Source organism: Acomys russatus, chromosome X, assembly GCF_903995435.1.
Source record: "Acomys russatus chromosome X, mAcoRus1.1, whole genome shotgun sequence".
Classification (NCBI taxonomy): Eukaryota; Metazoa; Chordata; class Mammalia; order Rodentia; family Muridae; genus Acomys; species Acomys russatus.
In genome coordinates, this window is record NC_067169.1 from 24,816,609 (window position 1) to 24,838,769 (window position 22,161).

Genomic DNA, 22,161 nt, shown 5'->3' on the forward strand with positions numbered 1-22,161 from the left:
TTGAGTTCGAGACCAGCTTAGGCTACATAGTGAGTTACAAAATTTGATAGTGCACTACAGAGGGACATACTATCTCCAGAAAAAGAAAAGCAAACAGACATAAAGAAGTGGTGGAGGGTAGCAATAGAGAGGGAAGTAAGGTGAACATCATGGTCCACTGTTGCCTTCCTGGTGTGGATGCTTGTCGCTTCTGCCTGTGTTTGCATGCATAACAGTGCCTGTGTGGGATTGGAGGCAACTGCAGGATTTGGGGAGTGGGGCAGGTGGTGTTCCAGCTCCAGAACAGGGAGCCTCTGTTGCCTGGGGGGAATTGCTCCCTGTAGCATTGTGGGTGTCTCCCTACTGCTTTTATCTCCTACTTTGATTTCTAGCCAGGGAAGCCAGCGCTTTCTTTTGCAGTAGGAAGTCGGCAGCCTTTTGTGAGTCCATTTCTGAACGTGCCTCTCCTCAGTTACTCTTGAGACTCTTTCAAGCACAAGACACGTGAAGCCTGTGTCTTTTGTATTCTCTGATGCCAAGTTGTTCAGCCTTTCATCATGTGCCACGTCTCCTGGTTTCCATTTGCTGCCTGCGATTGTGGAGTGTGCTGAAGGCTGGGTCTGCTTTCCACATTTAACAGCTGTCAGTGGTTTATCTGTGGCTATCTGCCGAGCTTTGGGGAACCCTGTTTTGTTAATACACTGACCCACTCCAGTTCAGTGTATTGACATAACCCTCAATTTTATCTCTGAGCATTGTCTACGTAGATTTTAAATAATCTGAATTATTTGCCATGTTGTGTTTATTTCACTGTGACTTTTTTTATTTAATTATTTTATTTTATGTTTGTTTGTTTGTTTGTTTGTTTTGAAACAGGGTTTCACTATGTAGTTCTGGCTGTCCTGGAACTCACTATATAGACCAGGCTGGTCTCAAACTCACAAGAGATCCACCTGCCTCTGAATGCTGGGATTAACGGCATGCACCACTACTGACTGTTCTTCGCATTGCCTAGCAAGCTTGACGTTTGTATGCTCATTGTTAATCTTTAGGGTAGATGATTGGTGGCCTGGAGGCACTTGGGGCTCGGAGCTCAAGGAAGCATTAGAAGGAAGTGGTAGAGTTTGGAGATTTCAGCTTAGCCTAGTAATGAGCAGAATGAATTTTAATTTTCCTGAGATGAGAGCATGCCGTATCATCTCACTCCAAACCTAGAGCTGAGTCTGAATCTCAAAATGGCAGAATGTGATTGGACTTTTTCTAGTATGCTCTTGGGCTCCAGTGCTTTTTTTTTTTCTGAGACAGAGTTTCCCTGTGTAGCCCTGGCTGTCCTGGACTCGCTTTGTAGACCAGGCTGGCCTCGAACTCACAGAGATCCACCTGCCTTTGCCTCCCCGAGTGCTGGGATTAAAGGCGTGTGCCACTGCGCCTGGCTTCCAGTACTTTCTTAGTTAAACATTAGCTTCTTTTCTACCTTGGTATTCTCTTTTTGATATGTTGTGGATAGGAGGGGCTAAAGTTTCTGTTGGTCTCAGTTCAGCAGGATGAATTTGTCTTCAAATGGTGCCTGCCTCCTCAGAACCTTCACCTATGCACCCTTGACTCTAGCGGCCCTCCCCATGTGAAGTTCAACATTGCCAGTGCTGTGGGCAGAGGATACACATCTACAGAACTCTCTGGGCACAATGTTAGCTGGGCCCAAAGTATGAGACAACAAGGCTGGACTAGTTTGCACCCAGATGGTGGTCTCTTGTGGGTCCAGGCTGGCAAGTCAGTTCTGGCACAAGAGCCCTCAATCAGAGCTGAGTAGGTGCAAATGATCTTGGTTACAGGAAAACATGTGTATGTAATAAGTATCTTTCTCCTTTATACTTTTAGTGGCTGGTGAGTATAAGATGAGACCAAACTCTCCAAAGGGTTCCAGCATCTGTTGGCACTCTGCAAAGTGGGTGCTGGGTACATTTTTCAGTGTCACTTCCCACCAGTTTAACTGTGGGATACCATGGTAGGAGGTTTCTTATAGCACAATCTGTAGGGATAGACCCAGAGTGCAGGTGGAACAAAGGGACAGAGGCTGCCTTCTTTTGCCTACATTGGGCAGCTAAATGACCAGGATCCAATCTTTGCCTGTCTCAGCTCCAGAGTTGAGTTATGGTTACAAAGCCTAGTGAGGATAAGGAGGTTACCAGGATGAGACTTGATAGGCTGTGACCATATGTTGGGGGACGAGGGCCCTCTGTCACAGACCTAGGGGAGGGGAATAGGGTAAAAGAGGGAGGGAGGGAGGGAGGAACGGGAGGACACAAGTGAGGGAATAACAATTGAGACGTAATATGAATGAATTAATGAAATATTTTTTTAAAAATTAAAAAAAAAAAGTAAGCCTAGTGAGAGAATGTGATTGAAGCTCAATTTCTTTTACTCTTTCTCCATTTTCTGGAGAAGAAATTAATGATGAGAATTTGGTACCTTTTCCATTGCTTTGCCTTAGGTAGGAATTTAAGCATGACCCCAAATTGGGAAGTGTTTTATGATGAAAAGATGCTTCCTTTCTTGTCACATATTAACAACAGAATAAGGATCAAGGAATTAGAAGCAATAGGGTCTGGTAAATTGCCCTGGCTTCAGGTTCAAGCTGATGAGCAAGCCTTGAACTTGTATAGCCAAGGCAAGTTACTTTCATTCCATGAGTGTTTGTTTCCTAATCATTAAATGGGGCATCGAATCAAATGAGCAACAAGAAATGAGGTGTGACGTGATTCCAAATGTGTTAAAGGCATTGTCCTTTTTTATGCATTCCTATATGATTTCTAAATAGGTTTTTAAAACTCTACTCAGTAGGGCATTGTGTTGCTAAGGTTTTCTATGAACAAATAATAAAAGGTTTGCTTTCAAAATGATTGGTATGTAGAATCTTAAAAATTACTACATTAAAAAGAATATTACGTCTCCGCTCAGGTTGTTGGATCTCAGAATATCCTTCAACTGTTAAAATTACTAAGATCTTCCAAAGAGCTTTTGCTCATGTGGATTTTTAATCTGTCAATAACTAATGATTTAGAAACTACTTTGACATTATTATTTGATTAAAGATAACAAAACCCTGCTACAAATAAAATTGCATGACTGATAGTCTTTTTAAAGCCAAAGGGAGTTCAAATAGTACTTTAAAATTTTTATAATAAACTTTTTAGACATCTGCCTTTCTAGAAGGCAGCTGCTAAAGCATTTGGCCTGTTGTTACATGTTATTTGTGGTGAACACATGAAGATTTTGCTGCTCTCAGATATGTGGTAAAGAAGAGGGAACATTTTCGGACCCCTAGCAGGATGCTAGGGATTCCTGTGGGGTCTGCAGACCATATTCTGAAAATCATTGGTTTTAATATATGTTATTCAGCTTTAAAATGTGTTGTGTTATAAAGATACTTGACTCAGTGGGAAATGTTATACGGCTTGTTTTACTATGTCAATGAAACTTGACATAGCTTTTGCTTATAAGAGGGGCTAGAGTGGAGGAGTTAGATTTTCTGAAAGTAATCGCAGATGCATGCTGTGCATTCGAACTCAAATTCTAGTGTAGTGTCCAGTTGTTCTGTTTATTCTTCTACCTATTTACCCTGTCATCCTTCACCCACTTTAACAACCTATTCAGAATATACCCATCCATGCACTCACCTGTCCATTCACCTGCCCTCCCACCTGTCCACTCCCCTGTTCATAAGTTCATCTCTTCAACCCTCCCTTTTATCCACTTGTCCAAACCACTATATATCAAGTATCTACAGTATTTAAGCCAACTTAGAGTGCCACGGATGTATTTTCCAAATAAGACAAAAACCTTTTTTATTATGTTGCCTTTTATAATGTATGCCATTAGAATTTGCTTAATCATTCCAACCCAAATAATTTATGAGGCATCTACAGTTGAATTTCTGTTTTGTCCCTCTTCCTCTCCATTATTCCTCACTCTTCTCTTTCTGTTCTTCTGTCCTCTCCTTTGCCTCTACCTCTTCTGTATATGGGGATGGGGATAGAATCCAGGTCCTTAGGCATATTGGGCAAATATATGATTGAACTACATTCCTAATGCATATAGCTGAAGATCTTGTTATAAAAACAGTTTCCCTGCTCTTTAGAACCAGCAATTGACTATTTTTGTATCTATAGGATTCTACTTCAGGAAAAAAGAAATTGTCTGCTTATGCAGCTGGAAGAAGCTACACGTTTAACATCATATCTCCAGTCCCAGTTAAAGAGGTAGGCTACATTTGGCGGGGAATGTACTTAATAATTTTATTATTTTTTTTACAGGAGCATGTATTATATTACAGTAACATGTGCATGAGCTTCATAGTTTCTTTTAGCTTAGATATTTTACTACTGGTGATTGGTACCTGAAGTGGGATTAAGCAGAGCAGAAAAGTGGATATATTTTATTTTATACATAACTTGCTAACATACAACTCAGATAAAAAATGAGGAGAACCAAATTTGGCTTCAGAATAAGTCTGGCCCCTAGCACGGTTTCACACACCTGTGATTCTATCACTTGGACAGCTGAGGAAGGAGGATATGGAACTCAATTTAAAAAATCAAGTTTATTAAAGGAATGTGTAATTTACCTAGCAGCTTCTAAGCATTCATCTATGCACATTTTTATTCTGGATCTTTTTGTAGAAAAAGAAAACATCTGGATGCAAAATGGCACCTTCCTTTGTTAAGCTCTAACTGTATTGTGAAGCAGGAAGTTAAGGGGTTTTGTTGTTGTTGTTGTTGTTTAAATGAATGACATTATCGGTTACTCCTCCAACTCAAGAGTCTGCTGTTGTGCACTGCCCCAAGTATCATTCAAAAGAGATACGAAGCAAACTCTGCTCAGATGCTCTCAAGCTTAGAACCGCATGGCATTCCTGTTGCTTCAATTCTTCCCTGGGGCTATAGAACCTTGTGGTGGGTGGTGAAAGCAGCATGTGTTTTTCTGAGACCATGGCGCTCTTTCGTTTCAGCCTGTCTGCCAGTACCCTGACTGTGTCCTCTGGGAGCAGCCGTGGGTCCCTGGCCTCTAGCAGGGGCTCACTGGCCTCCAGCCGTGGTTCCCTCAGCTCCATCAGCTTCACGGACATCTATGGCCTCCCACAGTATGAGAAGGCTGATGCTGAATGTGGTCAGCTTCTACGCTTCGATCTGATCCCGTTTGATTCTCTGGGGCGTGATGTCCCCTTTACAGACCCGCAGAGCCACTCGGGCTTCCACAAGCAGAGGAGGTCCCTGGATACTCCCCAGTCTCTGGCCTCATTGTCCTCTCGCTCCTCTTTGTCCTCTCTTTCACCCCCCAGCTCTCCCTTAGATACGCCCTTCCTCTCAGCTTCGAGGGACTCCCCTCAGGCACAGATGACTGACAGCTTTGAGGTGGCAGGCCTGGGAACACTGGACAGACTGCGGTCTCAGGCCTCTACTCTAGGAGATGAAGATTTGCAGGGAACTGCAACACTTCAGCCACACGGAATCCCTGTGGATGGAGAAGGACCCCGTGAGCGGGGAACTCAACTTGTGGCTCCCACTAGTGGAAGTAAGTTGTGACAGGAAAAAGGGGACCTTCATTTCAAGGGGGTGGAGGGTATATGTAGGCTATGGCTTTGAGGCTGGTGACTTTCAAGTTTTCAAATATTGATAGGGCTAGGATGAGTCCAGGTCTTCACTAGTCTTTTCTTTCTGTGTCAGAAAAGATTGACCTTGATTAAGCTATATTTGGCTTATTTGTGGAATGTACTTAATTGCTAAAAAAATAACATTAAAGACTACATAGTCACCAGGTGTGGTGCTGCATGCTTGTAATCCCAGCACTCAGAGAGGCAGAGACAGGTGGATCTGTGTGAGTTTGAGGCCAGCCTTGTCTACAGAGTGAGTCCAGAAGAGCCAAAGTTACATAGAGAAACCCTGTCTTGAAAAACAAAAAAGAACTACATAATCTTCCATATTCAAAGGCAAATAAATAGGTAGTAGGACCTTAGTACACTGTGTGGGGCATTTGCTAAGATGGAACTTTCTGTGTAGGCACCCTTCAGACCATCATGTTTCCAAGTATATAATTCTATCAAAAGTGGAACTAATTCCGATTGTGCCATTTCATAAGACACTGCAGCAGGTCTGAAATCATTTCTCATTGTTCTCTAGATGGAGGGACTACCACACTATATAGGAAGCTTCATCCACTCAGCTGTGTTAGCTCAACCCCTTATTGCTACTGCAATGCTGTGTGAGAAACTATTGACGACTGTAACATAGCACCAAGAACAAGATTTCCTATACCCAAAGTTCAGCCCATATAGTTAACTTTCTCATTTACACAGCAAAAACAGTATTCTATAGCATAGAGGATCCTTCTTCCCTGCCTGAGGGAAATTTAGCAATGTCTGTAGGAACGTTGAGCTCTCACAACTGGCCAGAGGAGATACTCTGGCACCTAGTGGATTGAGGCCCAGGGAGTTGCTAAAGCTGCCATAGTATACAGCGCAGCCCTTACCACATAACAAAGGATTTAGCCCAAGATGTCACTAGTGTGGAGACTGAGAATCCTGAGAGGCATTCTGTTGGCTGTGTATCCAGTAGAGGGTGAAAATTAAACTGGAATACAGAGTAGTGTGGTATAGTGAAAATGGCTTTAAATAAGGAGCCTACAGGCCAAGATACTATTCCCTATCATGTTGACCTCTAATTCTGTGATCTTTGAATTGTCCCACATTTCTTGCCCTCAACATGATGATCTTTATAGTTTCTTCCATTTGTCACTATTTTGTTACCTAAGAGATAAATGGATTGATAGAAAGATCAACTGATTTTTCAATTAGCGGATCTATAATATAGCAATCCACTAACACTACATGTTTACCTGGAGATCATTATGTTCTGGGTTCTTGGCTTTTGACACCTCTGTTATTTTGGTGTCTTACCTTATATTTGCAAACAAGCATATATGTCCCCTGATACATTGCTTCTGTAACTCATATATCCAGGTAACCTTTATTTCCTTTGTTCTTCTTTATAATTACAAATTTATCACCCCATACTTATTCCTTTCAACAGAAATGAAATGACAGAATTGTACATATGTCTTGATTAAACTCATCTTTCATCTAGTGCCCCACTCCCTTCTTAAGTTCTCTTTAAAGGTTGAAAGTCAAGAACATTAGTTTAGTTATACAGAAAGTCTACATGAGGACCTTGTGGGCAAGGGCAAGGGCAGGTTCTGAGGGAGAAGAGCTGAGTTAATTTCTGATCCTGATTTCTTTAGTTTTCTTTCTTGTTCTATGGCAGACATTGGTTGTCATGTTCCAACAATTTAGACTGGGAGGATTTTGCTTCATCTACATTTAGGGACTGCCACCTGGTGGAAGATTCCTGGATGACACCGAAAGTTGACTTGTGTACTTAGGAATTTGAAGTAATTGAGTTGGTTCCTGGAACTTGCTAGGTGCTCCCAGAATCCTAAGCAGGGAAACTGCGCAAACACAGGGAGACTCCTTGCATTCCTATGTGCTTTAGCAACTCTAGATCCTAGAGTTGTGATAGCATTCAAGCACGCTATCAGAGCCCCGAGCATACCATCCCACTGTGCTCCGGGTCATGCAATTCCCTCCAACATTCAGCCTTGCTTTGTAAAATCTAAGTTTGGCTAAGATAAAAATCTAAATTGCCGAAGCTAGAAGGCAATGATTTTCCCGTTAAGACCCTAAGGCAGTCAGATAGACAGATGGCAAGACAGCGGAGGATAATTTTGGACATTTTTTACATTTTTGCCACAGTTTTGTCTTTCCGGGATTTTTAAAGTTAAATATATCCTGATTTTTAAATACTTTATTTTTTTAACCTACTGGTTAGTATATGCTATCAAAATCCATAAAATCCTTTTGAGTTTGCGATTTATTGATGATTTTATTGTACGTACCCTGTTTGAAACTATCAGCTGAAGTCTTATAGTTTTCACTCTGTGATTTTTTTATCTCTTCTCATGCTGCTCCACAGAAAGATTTACTGTAAGTGGCTTTGGTATTCTCCTCATCTCCCTTTGATGCTCAGGCTTCGGGCACAACTTTTGCAGTGACTACATGCTTAGGGTGGCTGGGGGTGGTAGCTTATTGATTGTCCTTATCATTATTATTTCACTGCCATTATTCATAATAATGTATGAACTTTTTTCAAAAAGCTTTCAGTATTTATTTCCTATATGTATTTTTTCTCCAAAATTTAATAGTATTCATTATTTTAATATGCCTGTTGGTGGCTTTGGCTATGGTGCGATTTTCATTTTTTCCCCTTCATATCAAGCAATGTTTATTATGTTCCTTGGTCTTAGTGTCTGTCTGTCTATCTATAATAAGGAAAGAGCAGTGTGCTTCTTTGTTTATTTGTTTTTGTTTTTGTTTTTAATAAATGGGTAGAAAAATTTCTATTCCCTGCATTATTTTCACTACTTCCCAAGTCAGTCTTGAAGTTCTAGAGTTTTGAGTATGTAGTGTGGAAGTTGCTGCATCTTTTTTCATTCAGGGCACCTGGTGAAGTTACTCCCTCTTGCTCTGTGAATTCAATGACAGTCTGAACTTTCAGTGTCCATCCTCTCTGAAAGAATTCACGTTGTAATGATGAAAAAAACGGTTAGAGCTGTATGATGGGATAGGACTATGGAAGCGGGAGGATTGTCACCTAGTTCTCTTTCCCCAAAAGGATTTAAAGCTTGATAGAGGAAGCATCTTTGGTGGATGTCTGAGTAGGGAGTGGAAACAGACATTGGTTTCACTTGTAGAGATCTGCAATGTAGAGGCTCAGATACCAGAACATCCCAAATGCAGTCAGGGCTTGAGTAATTTCATGAGACAGGACAAAGACAAGAGCAGGGCCTTGGAGTTCTAGTTACAATTTGAGAGTTTTATACTTGAGGATAGAGTTGGCTTCTGTCCTTGGCTAATCAAAGCAGAAGCAGCTTAACCCCATGGTTGGTACTATAGACAACTAGAAAGCCAGCTTTTGTTTCCAGTTAACATTGATAGACCAAAGGCCAAGCCTTATCTGTTTAATATGCTTGAGTTTAGTTGGTATGGGCAGTAATTTGGTTAAAAAAGAGAAGTGGCTAGGTTGTCATTAGGCTCATCCTTTTTGTTAGTTCAGAATGTCAAGCTTTCAGTTTCTGGAACTTGGATAGCCAAAGAGAAGCACAGAGACAACAGAGATGCCTGTATTATTAGCAAATGGCAGCATGAAGTCTGAGCAGTTCTTATTTATTCTATATTTTCACAAAGAATGTCTCCTATAAAACAGAGGTTTCTACATGTATAACCACATGTAACCTAAAAAGGTTGAGTATGTTTTGATTGGTTTTGTTTAAAGGAACCCATTTCAGTAAAAGAAAAAGGTAAACTAGGTTAAAAAAAAAAAACCCGAACCAAAAAGCAGTGATTATTTTGGCTCCTAAAAGTAGATATGAAAGATTAAAATCAAATACTCAGGAACAGTAGCATTCTGAACCAAGAAAGCAATTCCGGAAGCCAGTCTGGCCCAAGGTGACAGAGAAGGGTACTGCAGTGGCACCAACAGAGAGATGTCAGTCCCTGTGCAAGCAATAGGTCTCCAAGACAGTGTTTTCAAAGGGTGAATCCATGTCCTTGGTATGAAGACCATCGTATTTTGTTAGGATGTATTTGGATAATTTTTTAAAGTTATCATAAAAGCAATATGAAATAAGTTTATTGTGTAAAATATAAAGGTTACTAAAGTAGCATAAAAAAGAAAAGTGAAAAATAAAACCTCAGTGTAGCTGCTATTCTTCTGAGTATCTTTTTTCTTTTAAAAAATATTTTTACATCCTAATCAATCAGTACATAATGTATTATATATCATTATGGTATATTTGAACAAAGTGTGTTTTTGTGATTCTGATTTTCCCTCATCTCCTCCAAATCCCTGCTACCTCTGTCCCTTCCTTATAGCCTTCCCTTCCCAGACTCTTTTAGGGGTTTCCCACCTCTGTCATCTTATGCTCTATGTTCTCATCATCAAAGGGGAAATACAAGATGCATGAGTCCAAATGTATTTCTAGACAGGTAAGAGACTAGTTTAAGAAGATGCCAATGCCAGTCATAATGGTGCATACCATAATTCCAGCATGGAGGAGGATGAGAAACGTCTCAAGTTCAAAGAGCCAGGATTACATAGTGAGCCTCTATTTTAAAAATAAAAAAGCAAGAAGTGGTACTCAGAAGTCTGTTGCTTTGGTTTTGCTTTTGGTTTTCAATATTAAAGACAATCATGCACAATGTCTATCTGCATGCACATGCCATGGCTTGTCTCTGGAGCACTTAGTGACATTTCAGCACTCTACCATAGATGTCCTAGCCAGCTGAGCTATCATCTGCTGACCCAGATGTGTCCCTTGTTTGCAGCAGTGACCCTCCGAGAAGACAGCGCCAAGAGGTTGGAGAGGAGAGCACGCCGTGTTTCTGCATGCCTGTCAGATTACTCCCTTGCCAGTGACAGTGGGGTATTTGAACCCCTAACCAAAAGGTTAGGAGCTGACCACCTTGTTTCCTCATCCCTAAACATCCTAGCAGAGCATTACTGGTATTCACACAAAGAATCTATATGGAAATAGTAAGATTCTGAGCTTTGTTTATAGCCCCATGAATATTTTTCTACCTCTAATCTTCGGGAGGTTGGGCCTTAGAACCCTGTGGGGAAAACACCTCTGGCTAATGTGTGCCATTTGGATGTTGGCTCCTATTGTGTTGTTCTGGAATGGCTTTTATCCCCTGGACCCTGTCCAATAGAGCTGATAAAAAGCAAGTATGCACAATGTATACAAAGGACCTGCATTCCTAGCAATAAAGTTTCTCCCTTTCTTTCCTTCTTTAGCTACAGATAGACCCTTGTGGTAAAAAAAAAAAAATATTTGGGAATGGAGAAGTTGGTTTTGATTCACTGTCTATGCTGTTGTTTATTCTTTGTACAGTTGTAAATCTCAAGTATCTGTAACGATCTTTTAGTCATTACAAAGTTTTTTAAAAGTTCACTTCATGAACATTGCCTTTAGTGTCACATGGAATTTCAGAAGGTTTGCACTTATTTTCTAAAACAAAGCAAAACCCCAGAACAACACAAATAAGAATCAAGACATCTGTTGCTGTAGCTCATACCTATAGTTTCAGCATTGTGGAGGCTGTGACAGGAAAAAAAATGCCACAAATATGAGGTAACCTTGGGCTATAAAATGAGTTTAAGGCCAACCTGGGCTAAGCTAGCAAGACCCCATCTGAAAACAGAGAGGTAGGCTAGAGAGATGGTTCAGTAGTTTAGAGAACTTGTTGCTCTTGCAGGGGACTCGATGTCTGTTCCCAGTATCCACATGGCAGCTTACAAGCATCTGTTACTCTATTTCTAGACCTAACATTTCCAATGCCGTCTTCTGGCCTTCATGGCCCCTACATATGTGTAGTGCACACACTGATGCTCAGGAAAACACTTATATACGTAAAATATAAATAAATAAGTCTTTTTTAAAACCAAGGGAGGGATAAAGAAAGAAGTTTGTGTGCAGGTACCCATGATGGATCATGGGGATCCGTCATGCCTTATGTGCTTGAATCACAGTTTGATAAAGCTCCTTTCAGTGAGGGATACCCTGAGCATGAGAGAGCCTGTACAGGTCCTTTTGGAATAAACCTAGTGAATTTACCATTATGTTTAGAAATGAAGACACTGAAGAGGCTGCTTTTGGAGACACATATGGAAACAATGAGCCCCAGATCTATGTGGGATTTCTGTGAGTATAAAAGCCAACTTCCTGTTACTCTTCAAGATGCCCTGTGAAATGAGGCCCACTTAGGTGGTATTCCATCACCTTTGATACACCCAGTCATCTTTCAGCCTTAATGATGCCCTGTAGGTGGAGTTGAAGTGGGGGTGGCTTCATGCTTCCCATCTCCATGGACAGGTAAAGGAGGATAGAGGGACCCCCATGACTCAGGCTTTGCTTCCCTATTCTTGATAGCTCAGGTCTTACTTTTGTCTCAGATGAGTTGACAAGGGTAGAAGGCAGAAGGGAAAGAGAAAAGTAGCTGCATTGCTATCTTTCATCTCGGATACCACAGCTGAGGACTGTTAGCTTAGTGTTGGGAGTCAGAATGGTGGGAAAAGCAAAGCCTCCTCAAACTCAAGTCCTTGGGGGTATATTTCCACACTTATGCTGGAAGTTGACAGTGATCACCATAGTACATATAAGATAGCAGGGTTCTTCCTTTATCCCCAGAGTGAGTCATCCAATGTCACTTATGGATGTCTAGCTACAGTTTCAATAAAAGCAGGTGCCATGATGTCTATACTGACAGCACAGGATGTTCAGGTCTCTGTAGTTTTGGTTTTCCCATTCTTGTTATTCTGGTACAGGTTTCTTAGTGCTGACATTGTTGACAGAATCAGGTCATTCTTTGCTGTGGTGTCCCATCTTATACACTGTAAGGTATTCAGTTTTGTCCTTGATATCCACCTACTTGACACTCTCATTCCAGTTTTGATAATAACAAATACTTTGAGATATCACCAATGTCCCATGTGACTAAAATAGGGTAAAATGCTCCTCAGTCAGTGGGACACCGTTGCTGTTAAATCAGGAGGTCGTTTCCACTAATGGGGAATTTACAGTCCATGAACTTGAGCTTTATTTTCTAGGCATGATAGTACGAATGAGTATCTCCTTGTGCATGTGCTGCAACTGAGGAACCTTGCTGGCCTAGTAATGAAGGAAGACTGCAAAATGTAAGTTCCTGCTATTGGAGACCTGAAGGCTGTGTACAGCTCGTGAGGGTCTTCCTCTACCCAATACTGCTCATTGCCTGTTCTACTCACCAGACTGGGGAGGGAAAAATGGTTTGGGAGCCTGAATTTTCAGTAAAACGGTAGGGAATAGCTATCGAAAGTATAAAGTATAATAATATTATATTATATATGTATGTATTTATATTAAGCACTTAGTTAATTAGTTAAGATGTTTGGTGTACTGTGCCGCTGCCAATGAAGTGCCTGCCACTGGCAGTGTTGAAGATTACCCTGTGGTTCTTATGCAAGCACATCCCACTCTGTGATCTTATGACATATATCAAGAGGCCTAAGATTGAGTTCAAGGAGTCCACGGCTAAGGAGAGGAATAGGAAACAGGAATTGGGGCCATTTGGCAGTCAGCTAGTGATTTTGGCCTCTGTGGCAGAATTGTTGCCTCTGTGTGCTCTGTGACCCTAGGTAGGTGCTCATGGAGGGTCTCCCTAAGGTGAGTGACTGCAAATAATGGTGCATTCAAATCTTAGGTAACCAACCCCATCCATTCCTTGTAAACTAGCTTTGTAACAATGAGGATCCACATCGGGATTCAGCTCATCTGGTGATACACACAGCAGTGGTCACATGTATTTCAGCCCTCTCAACTGTTTGCCAAGTCCCAGGCTGGGGTTAGAAAGCACAGGAAACAGACTGTACATCTATAGATGCAAGAACTATAAGGAGAGGGCAGAAGAACTCTTTCTGAAACAAAGTATCCAACAGAACCTCAAAGCCCCAAGTTTGATCTTGGCCAGTCACTCATGCTCCATCCAATCTACAGAGACACATTAGTTCTTTGGACCTTGAGGGTGGGAACCACACTGATGTCATACCAGTAAGCGAGCATATTAGTCCATGCTGCTGACACAACATGTTTCCTCCCTTCTATCCCCAGCCACATCCGAGTCTACTTGCCCCCACTCGACTCTGGCACTCCCAGCACCTACTGCTCCAAGTCTCTGGAATTCCAAGCTCCACTGGTTTTTAATGAAGTGTTTAAGATCCCTGTGCATTCCAGCATGTTGACATTAAAATCACTGCAGTTGTATGTGTGTTCAGTGAATCCTCAGCTACAGGAAGAACTGCTGGTATGTATGGCAGCAAGGCCTCCACTCTCTCATATGGTGCTCTCCCTCCCCTCTCTGTTTTATGACTGTATCTTCTTTCTCTCTTCCTCCGTATCTTCTTTGTTGCTAATTTCATCTTTCATTTTGTTTCTTATAATTACTCTTATGTTTGTGGGGGCCGGCGGGGGGGGCAAGTAGGGGTAAGGGTGTACATATGTAGGTATTAGAGAAAAATTTTTCTTTCTCTTTCTCTTTCTTCCACCGTGTGTGGTCTGGTAGTCAAATTTGATATTTTAAGGGGCCACAATTACAGAATAAAACTATTAAGGACTGGTTTTGGCTTTTGTTTCTAACACCCATGCAGGGCATTTCTCAGATAAACTTGGCCGACTGTGATAGTTCAAGCGACATGCAGCTGCGCTGGTATCCTGTGCAGGTCTTTGCCAGCCCTGAGCCACCTAAGCCAAAAGAGCCTGTGCAAGTTCTGGAGAGTGCCACACAGGACACCATAAATGCCAGCTCGAGAAAGACGGTAGGTACATGGCACTAGCTCAGAGAGCCAATCTTTTACGTCTATTTTCTTGACTTTGAGACTGGCTTTGCTCTAGGTACTCATTTTTAAGAAGATTTCTTGTAGACTTCAAGTCAGCATGGGTTATCAGTGAAAGGGTTTCAGGAGAAGGAATTAGATGGGAACATAGTAATATATAAGACCACTTCCTGAAAATGAATTGGTAATGCAAACATGTTCACAATCAGTACTTTTGTACAAGTTTGTAGGCACAGAGATATAAGCACAGGGTGAACAGTATGTTGCTGGGAGTGGTGGGGTCTTTTCCTATGTTGCCAAGAGATTAAGCACAAGCATCCTTTCCTCTTTCAGGATGCAGTGACAGTGCTGCTGGCCAGAACCACAGCACAGCTCCAAGCCGTGGAGAGAGAGCTGGCTGAGGAGCGGGTAAAACTGGAATATACTGAAGAGGAGATCCTGGAAATGGAGCGTAAGGAGGAGCAGGGTGAGGCTGTGTCTGAGAGGTGAGTGCTTAGTCCCCTGCCCTCTTAAAGGCTGCAGGAAGAGGCAGAACTCTGCACAATAACTTAAGGAGGTGAAGCGAAGTTACCGCAGACAGTCTAGCCTGCCCAGTGCCAGGCAGTGTGGCTCTCAGGAGAGTGTTCTACATGCAAGTCACAAGTCACTTTCCTCCTCTTTGTCTCTCTAGGATGTTCTGGGAGGTGCTCAGGAGCCATATTCTGGTGGGGAATTTCATGGTGGTTTGAATAAGACAAATACCCTGAGTTCTGTGCCCATTCCTCTTCCTTCAATTCCGGAATTTCTTTTTAGGACTCCACTCTGCTGAGACTAACAATAACAAAGCTGCCCCGCCCCCACGCCTTTTTTTTTTTTTTTTTGGAAATGGGCTCTTAAAGCTTAGCCCAAGGTGGCTTTGCAGCTCTCTTGCCTTAACCGTTTGAGTGCTGGCGTTATAGGCATATGTCACCATGCCTGACTCAAAGTTCCTTTTAGATTATGTTGTTGTTTGTTGTTCCATTTCTTTTAGGGTACTGGGAATGATCTAAGGCTTTGTACATTCTGAGCTCCACTCCCACTGTTGTTGTTATCTATCTATCTATCTATCTATCTATCTATCTATCTATCTATCTGCCATTTATAGTGTACAAGTCACTAGTGTGGGGTATAATTACAATACGCCATTTTTATCACAGTCAGCTGTGGAGAATTTTTATGAGACAAAAAGACCCCCACCCCCCCCCCCCCACACATACTAGCCACCACTCCCATTCCTCCTTCCCTCTGACAGTCTTCAACCACAAATGCACTTTGTCTTTGTGGACTTGCCTCCTGTCAACACACCCCTCAGTAGAAGGATATAATCACATAATTAAGCAGCTTCTCTTTCCATTGCTGCTTGAAGTGGCCAGTCAATGACTCTTTGGCTATAGAGGCCTGTGGGAGATGGATGATGTTCTGCTGAAGGAAGACCTCTAATGAAATGGTTTGACTTACCCTCTATGGAGGGAGGGTCAGTTGAATTCCTTCCACAGAGTTCCCAAAAGAGTATTGTCTTTGTGAAGTGTGCTTTGGGAGCACCTGGCAGAGGGATAGGGTATTCTGTACATGGTCAGACAGAAACTTGGGTAGGATTTTCTAGTAGAGTTTTTGGTGTCTTAAGTGGCTCCAATTGGGTGATAAAGAAAGATAAGACTGTTAATGAAAGGCCTTGAATACTGTCTTTTTTAGAAAGCAGAAATACTTCTTCTATTTTGTGAGAACAGCAGCTGTCTTTAGTTATTGAAAATAAAGAAGTCTTCTTTGCTGTCTTTGCTACCCTGCCCTGCAAACAACCATGAAGGGTAGCACCTCTGATGAGCTTTTCATGGACTGTTGCAATATTTATCTTTTAGGAGTTGGCAGGCTGACTCGGTTGATAGTGGCTGTAGCAACTGCACCCAGACCAGCCCCCACTACCCTGACTCCTGTTACATTGGTGTGGACTCCAATCATGGCCATGTGTTTACTGGCCAGGCAGATTCTTACAACCCTGAGAAACTTCAGCCCCTGCCTCTTAAGGTAAGTAAAAAGTGTCAAAGGGGGCTTTGAATGTATAGCACCTGGCCAGTCCTAGGAGGAAAGTTGGTATGTCCTCATATATATTATAGGAAGTGTGAGGGGCAGAGTAAAAGAAAGCCAGGTGTACTTCAGAAAGCTAGACTGATGTGGTCACGTGTACGAGTAGAATATGCACTCACTAATAGCCACACCTTGTAGGTATTAGTGGGTATGGAGATGTGTGGCATTTGAAGGTAATAGCTAAGCAAGGGCCCTTTATTATTGAATACTGAATGGTAGCATTCCCTACGATGTGTAAGAGATTACTGTGAGCTCAGAAGGTCCTACAGAAATGTCCATCACCTGTGGATTACAAGAAAAGGACAGCTGTAACTTAGTAAATAGGGAATTTTTACACCATTCTATGGTAAGCCCTTTCCATCGTCAGGGACAAATATGTTTTTGAGAAGTTGACACTCTGTCTGTACCTCACTGAAATGGCATTACCCTAACAATTCTATGTACAAAATTATGCTATGCCACTGGTCCCTGAAACAGCACGTGTGAACTCTTCCCCCTGCTTACTTTCTTAATCTGCAGCTTTTGCAGCAGACTAGAGTACTTGATTTAGACTAGGTCTCCAGGAACTGCTGCAGTTCTACTGTTTACAACCTTGAGAAGTAAAAGGTACCAAAAAGAGACCTGGAGATGCTAGATTGATGTTTTCCCTTTTTTTTAAAACTTTATTTACATTTATATTTTGGAAAGGACTGGAAAGTGAAATGATATAATTACTATGGAAAATGGCACAGCAGGACTTCAAAGCCTTCAGTGGCTCATTTTTCTCAGCCCACCACTTTGGAAGATAAGGCAGGAAGATTGCCTGGTGTTCAAGACCAATGTGGACTATATAATAAGTTTCAGGCCAGCCTGAGCTGCATGGCGAGACCCTGTTTCCAAAAATAGAAAAAGAGAGTTGATAGGAGTAGGTAGGGAGAAAATGAAGTACTGCATGCTGTAGTAATGCTGCTTCTGTGTAGTAGATATAAAATCCAGGTAGACCAGCAAGAAGAAACTTCCAAGGGGAATGTTCTTCACACTAAACATACTGCTTGTGCTATGAAAATGTTAGAGTAACAAAAAGCCTACTACCTAGGTTGACAAGGAAACTACCACAGAAGACCTTTTCCCAGAGGAAGCACTGGGTGTTCGAAAGGACCGGCCTAGCCGCCGTGCCCGCGGCTCTCCTTTTGTCCGCAGTAGCACCATTGTGCGCTCACAGACCTTCTCACCAGGGGCAAGGAGCCAGTATGTTTGCAGGGTGAGTTGAAATTCCTTTACTTCTGTGTGCAACATTTTCTTCGTCACTCTCTTTGTCATGTTTTCATTTTTGCCATCTCTGCTAAAAAACATGTGTATTCTCACAAGCCATACCAATAAATGAATGACCACCATGTATGAGTAGAGATAAAATGAGTGCTAGGCGCTCAGCTTGCCACCTGGCCCTGAGCCCGTTAAGTTCTGGATTTCCTCTGAATTCTACCTCCCACAGATTTTCACTGCTTTATGTGCCCCATCTTAGATGAGGAGGCAGGGTGAAGACTGTGACATCAGCCTCAAAGACAGCAAGTCAAAATAGGGATTGTCTTGGGTTGGATAAATGTCTGTAGGTTACACTAGCACATTCTCTTCATTCTCATAAGTCCTAAAGTGTAGTCACATGGCTGAGCAGCAAGGTGCCAGTCTCTTTGAATCCTGTAGGTTCTAAGGAATACATTTCAATTCATCCACATGGAAATTTATACCCTTTGGGTAATGATGGCGATATGCAGTCATATCGCATTAGAATGCTTTACTAAGTACTGACACTCAGGTCCAACTCCTAGAGGCTTGTCACTGGTCACAGATTGGACCTGAGAATTAGAACTTTTAGAAGTTCTGATGTGCACATGAGACTTAGAGCCTGTAGGTAGGTAGATAGGTGGCCAAAGCCACTGTAGTTATTGAAGGGAGGCCAGTGAATCTGAGTGACAATAACACCATTTACCTGGACAGTGAACTAGTTTTGAAGGGAAAATGAAGGTCATGATGCTTATATAAGTGGTTGGGCATACTCATTTGAATACCATCATCATGGTCCCTCTTTAGCCTATGCTTCAGTGGAATCAGCAGGGAGCAGATTCAGATGCTCTTTGACAATAGAGTGGCAGTAGGACAAAGTTTACTGCTTGGAGGAAGATTGGCAGCTGCTGCGTTGAGCTATGTGCCTTAGCATAAAAGACTGCATTTATTGGTGTTGGTGTTAGAAGCCTTGCTGTTTATGTGCATGTTGGTATGACCACAGGGCAAGTAAGCTTCCATGCCACTGTGTTTCCTGAGTATCTCCTGTAAACTGGTACAGAAAATAGGGCTGGGTAGGAAAGACTTGGGCACTCACACAGACAACCAATTGATCCACTACCACATGAAATCCATAGGGGCACCCATAAAGAAGTGTTCTTTATTTTCCCCTTTAAAACCACACCTTTCCTTTGACTGGCACAGCAGGGCTTGGTGAATGTTGGCTTGTCATTCTACCAGGAATGAGTCTCTTTTTCCAGAAAGCCATTTTACTAAAACCAGAAATAAATAGCAAATGTGAATGATTGCTGAACAGTGAAACATGCTGAAGACAGTGCCTGCTTTCATAAGCATCTTACTTAATATCAAATCATAGTAGGTATGAACAGCACAGAAGTATGATTGATTTGGTCTGTGTAGAAAATCCATGTGGTTAAGTTGATGAGCATGAAAAAGACCAGGTTGGCAGTTTTGTTTGTTTTGTGTTTTGTTTTCACTTAAAACTCTTTTATAAGGTCCAAAGACCTGGTAAAAGCATCACCAACAACAAAAGTTAATGTGTTTCAAATGCCTGAGAGAAGGGGAAAAAGAATCCCAGTTGGAATACTCAGCAATTAATAGAAAATGGCTAATAAAATTGTTTCTGAATATTCTTTTTGGTGCAGCTTTATCGTAGTGACAGTGACAGTTCAACACTGCCCAGGAAGTCCCCTTTTATACGAAATACTTTGGAAAGACGAACCCTTCGCTACAAACAGGTGTGTACTACAGAAACTAATGGAATCTATAACAGCTGTGGTTTATTTGTATATTTACAGAAAATAATGTTATTTTAGGAAATTCTTAAGGCCACATTAATTAAAAGAGTATTTTTATTTTGTTTTAACTTCTTTAGGAAGCAAAATAGCATCATACTTCTATTAGCATTTCCTGATGATTTTATATCATTTGTGACCATTATAGTCTTACATGTATTAAAAAAATAATTATTTTTACATGATCTTATTTTTTCCTTTTGACGAGAGTATATATGTATCTTGGCAACTTTGGGCCTTTCTATGATTTATTTTTACTTTAATTATGTGTATGTACGTGGGACTATATGCACATGTGAATGTCGATGCCTGTGGATTCCTGATCTATGGAAACAGAGTTATGGGCAGTTGTAAGCCACCTGAATGGGTGCTGGGAACCCAACTCAAGTTCTTTGCAAGAGCAGCACATTATGTTAACCACTTAACATCTCTCCAGTCTCTACATCTCAGTTTCTTGAAATAGAGCATGCCTCTATTGCTTCCATTGCCTTTGTTGGCCAAGGTTTCTTTTCCTTTTTATCATGCCAGCTTTAAAAGTTGTAGTTTCTAAGGAAAGTTCCTGTCTTTTCTAGGCAAGCATCTTTTGGAATAGATATTTTAAAAATCCAAGATTCCCATGTGATATTGCTACTCAGATTAGTTGCATACTAGAAAATCTAAGAAAGTGTGTAATTGGGCTACAGAAGTTGTGTCTGAACAGCAGTAGTATCAACATTTTTTAAAGGAGTTACACTTTGTTACTGTCCCATGCTCTCTTGTTGAGCACCATCCTTGACCTTGATCCATTGGAGGCCGGAAATGCCAGTTTCCTGCTGTTGTATACTTAGCCCTCCACCAGCACTGTTTTAAACACTACTTAATTAGGTCACTTTTGTGTGTTGTCATTCTTGTTTTTCAGATGCCAGTGAAAAATGAAATCTCAAAGCCAAAAAAAATGCACATTTTTATACCATAGACATACATTGTCAAATGGCTTTACTAAAAGAATGTGTTCATTTTATTTCCTGTAAGCTGTATATAAGGGTCTGTTGATCTATACTTTGACACAGTTGTAGGCAATTATTAAAGAAAAAAGTTTGCTGTTCCTAATTTTGGTATTGATAATCTTGCCAAAATCTTTTTTGTTTGGTTTGGCTTGGTTTGGTTGGGTTGGGTTTTTTGTTGTTGTTGTTTTGTTTGCTTTGTTTTTGTTTTGTTTTGTTTTGTTTGGTTTGGAGGTTGGGATGGTTTTTCAAGACAGGGTTTCTCTGAATAGCCTTGGCTGTCCTGAACTTGCTTTGTAGACCAGGCTGGTCTTGAACTCACAGTGATCACTTGCTTCTGCCCCTGAGTGCTGGGATTAAAGGCATGCACCACCATTCCTGGCAAGAATCTGTTTTGTTTTGGTTTTTAGTGTGCATGTAGGATAGGTCAGGCTTAGAGACAAACTTGTACCACAGCAATCTCCTGTGCCAGCCCAAGCTGGTTACATGCTCACTGGTGCCTTCCACAGTCCTGCAGGTCATCCCTGGCTGAGCTCATGGCCCGCACCTCTCTGGACCTGGAGCTGGACCTCCAGGCCTCGAGGACTCGACAGAGGCAACTGAATGAGGAGATTGGCACCCTCAGGGAGCTGAGGCAGCGTCTGGAAGATGCGCAGCTGCGGGGCCAGACTGACCTCCCACACTGGGTGCTCCGAGATGATCGGTTCCGCAGCCTTCTGAAGGAAGCAGAGAGGCAGGTAAGAGGGCCAAGGGCCTAATCTGGACTCCCTCTAGAATTCCCAAGCTATTGCTTTGTCCATGGTTTCCACCCTGAGCTCTAGTTGCCAGTGTTCTTATAAAGATACAGTAATTGAAAGGGTCCTGGCACTTTTATGAAAAGTTCCCCTACTATGCGTATTTGTGGTGGCACCAGTAGACACCTAGAGGTTCTTCAAGGAGAGTGAAGGGCACCAAGATCCTCCTTGCCTTGTCTGGGGAATGTCCTAGGGCCACATTCAGCCAGGCTTGGATCCAGCCACCCTGGGCACTTCTGTGGAGATTTCTTCTGTGGACACAGCTGGAGCAGGCTTTTTTCTGGATCTCTGTGTCTGATGTTATAAGTCTTCTGGACTCCCAGGATGGGAGTGAACTCATTCATTGTGTTTTTTTGTTTTGTTTTGTTTTGTATTAAGTAGCAGGAGAAAGTCTTGCTCATCAATGTTTCTGTTGCAGACAAGACAGACCACACTTGACTACCATCAAGAACAAGTAGCTGAGAAGATGCTGAAGAAGGCCTCCAAGGAGATCTACCAGCTGCGAGGGCAGAACCACAAGGAGCCCATCCAAGTACAGACCTTTAGGTAGGTAGGGAATGAACCCTGGGCCCAACATTACTGCTCATTCCTTTCTTATCACTATGGCATGATTAAAACTACTTTCTCAGTGCCTATGAAAAAATACAGTGAAATTCAGAAAGCATAAAATTAACATATTTAAAACAAACAGATTAATACCAAATACCATTTGCTGCATCAATAATCTCATGCTGCTACACACCTCCATTTGGTT

At 41.8% G+C, this 22,161-nt stretch overlaps 1 protein-coding gene across 1 annotated transcript in view; it reads left to right on the forward strand.

The window, feature by feature from the left end:
• Wwc3 (WWC family member 3) overlaps window positions 1–22,161 on the forward strand; it is a 102,175-nt gene that overhangs the window by 77,868 nt on the left and 2,146 nt on the right. Inside the window, exons 10-22 of the mRNA XM_051142212.1 lie at window positions 4,149–4,238; window positions 4,988–5,550; window positions 10,415–10,535; window positions 11,716–11,790; window positions 12,696–12,782; window positions 13,735–13,927; window positions 14,271–14,438; window positions 14,790–14,941; window positions 16,331–16,496; window positions 17,632–17,796; window positions 19,481–19,573; window positions 21,123–21,350; window positions 21,826–21,953. Coding sequence (XP_050998169.1) covers window positions 4,149–4,238; window positions 4,988–5,550; window positions 10,415–10,535; window positions 11,716–11,790; window positions 12,696–12,782; window positions 13,735–13,927; window positions 14,271–14,438; window positions 14,790–14,941; window positions 16,331–16,496; window positions 17,632–17,796; window positions 19,481–19,573; window positions 21,123–21,350; window positions 21,826–21,953 — 2,229 coding nt within the window. The remainder of the gene's footprint in view (window positions 1–4,148; window positions 4,239–4,987; window positions 5,551–10,414; window positions 10,536–11,715; window positions 11,791–12,695; window positions 12,783–13,734; window positions 13,928–14,270; window positions 14,439–14,789; window positions 14,942–16,330; window positions 16,497–17,631; window positions 17,797–19,480; window positions 19,574–21,122; window positions 21,351–21,825; window positions 21,954–22,161) is intronic.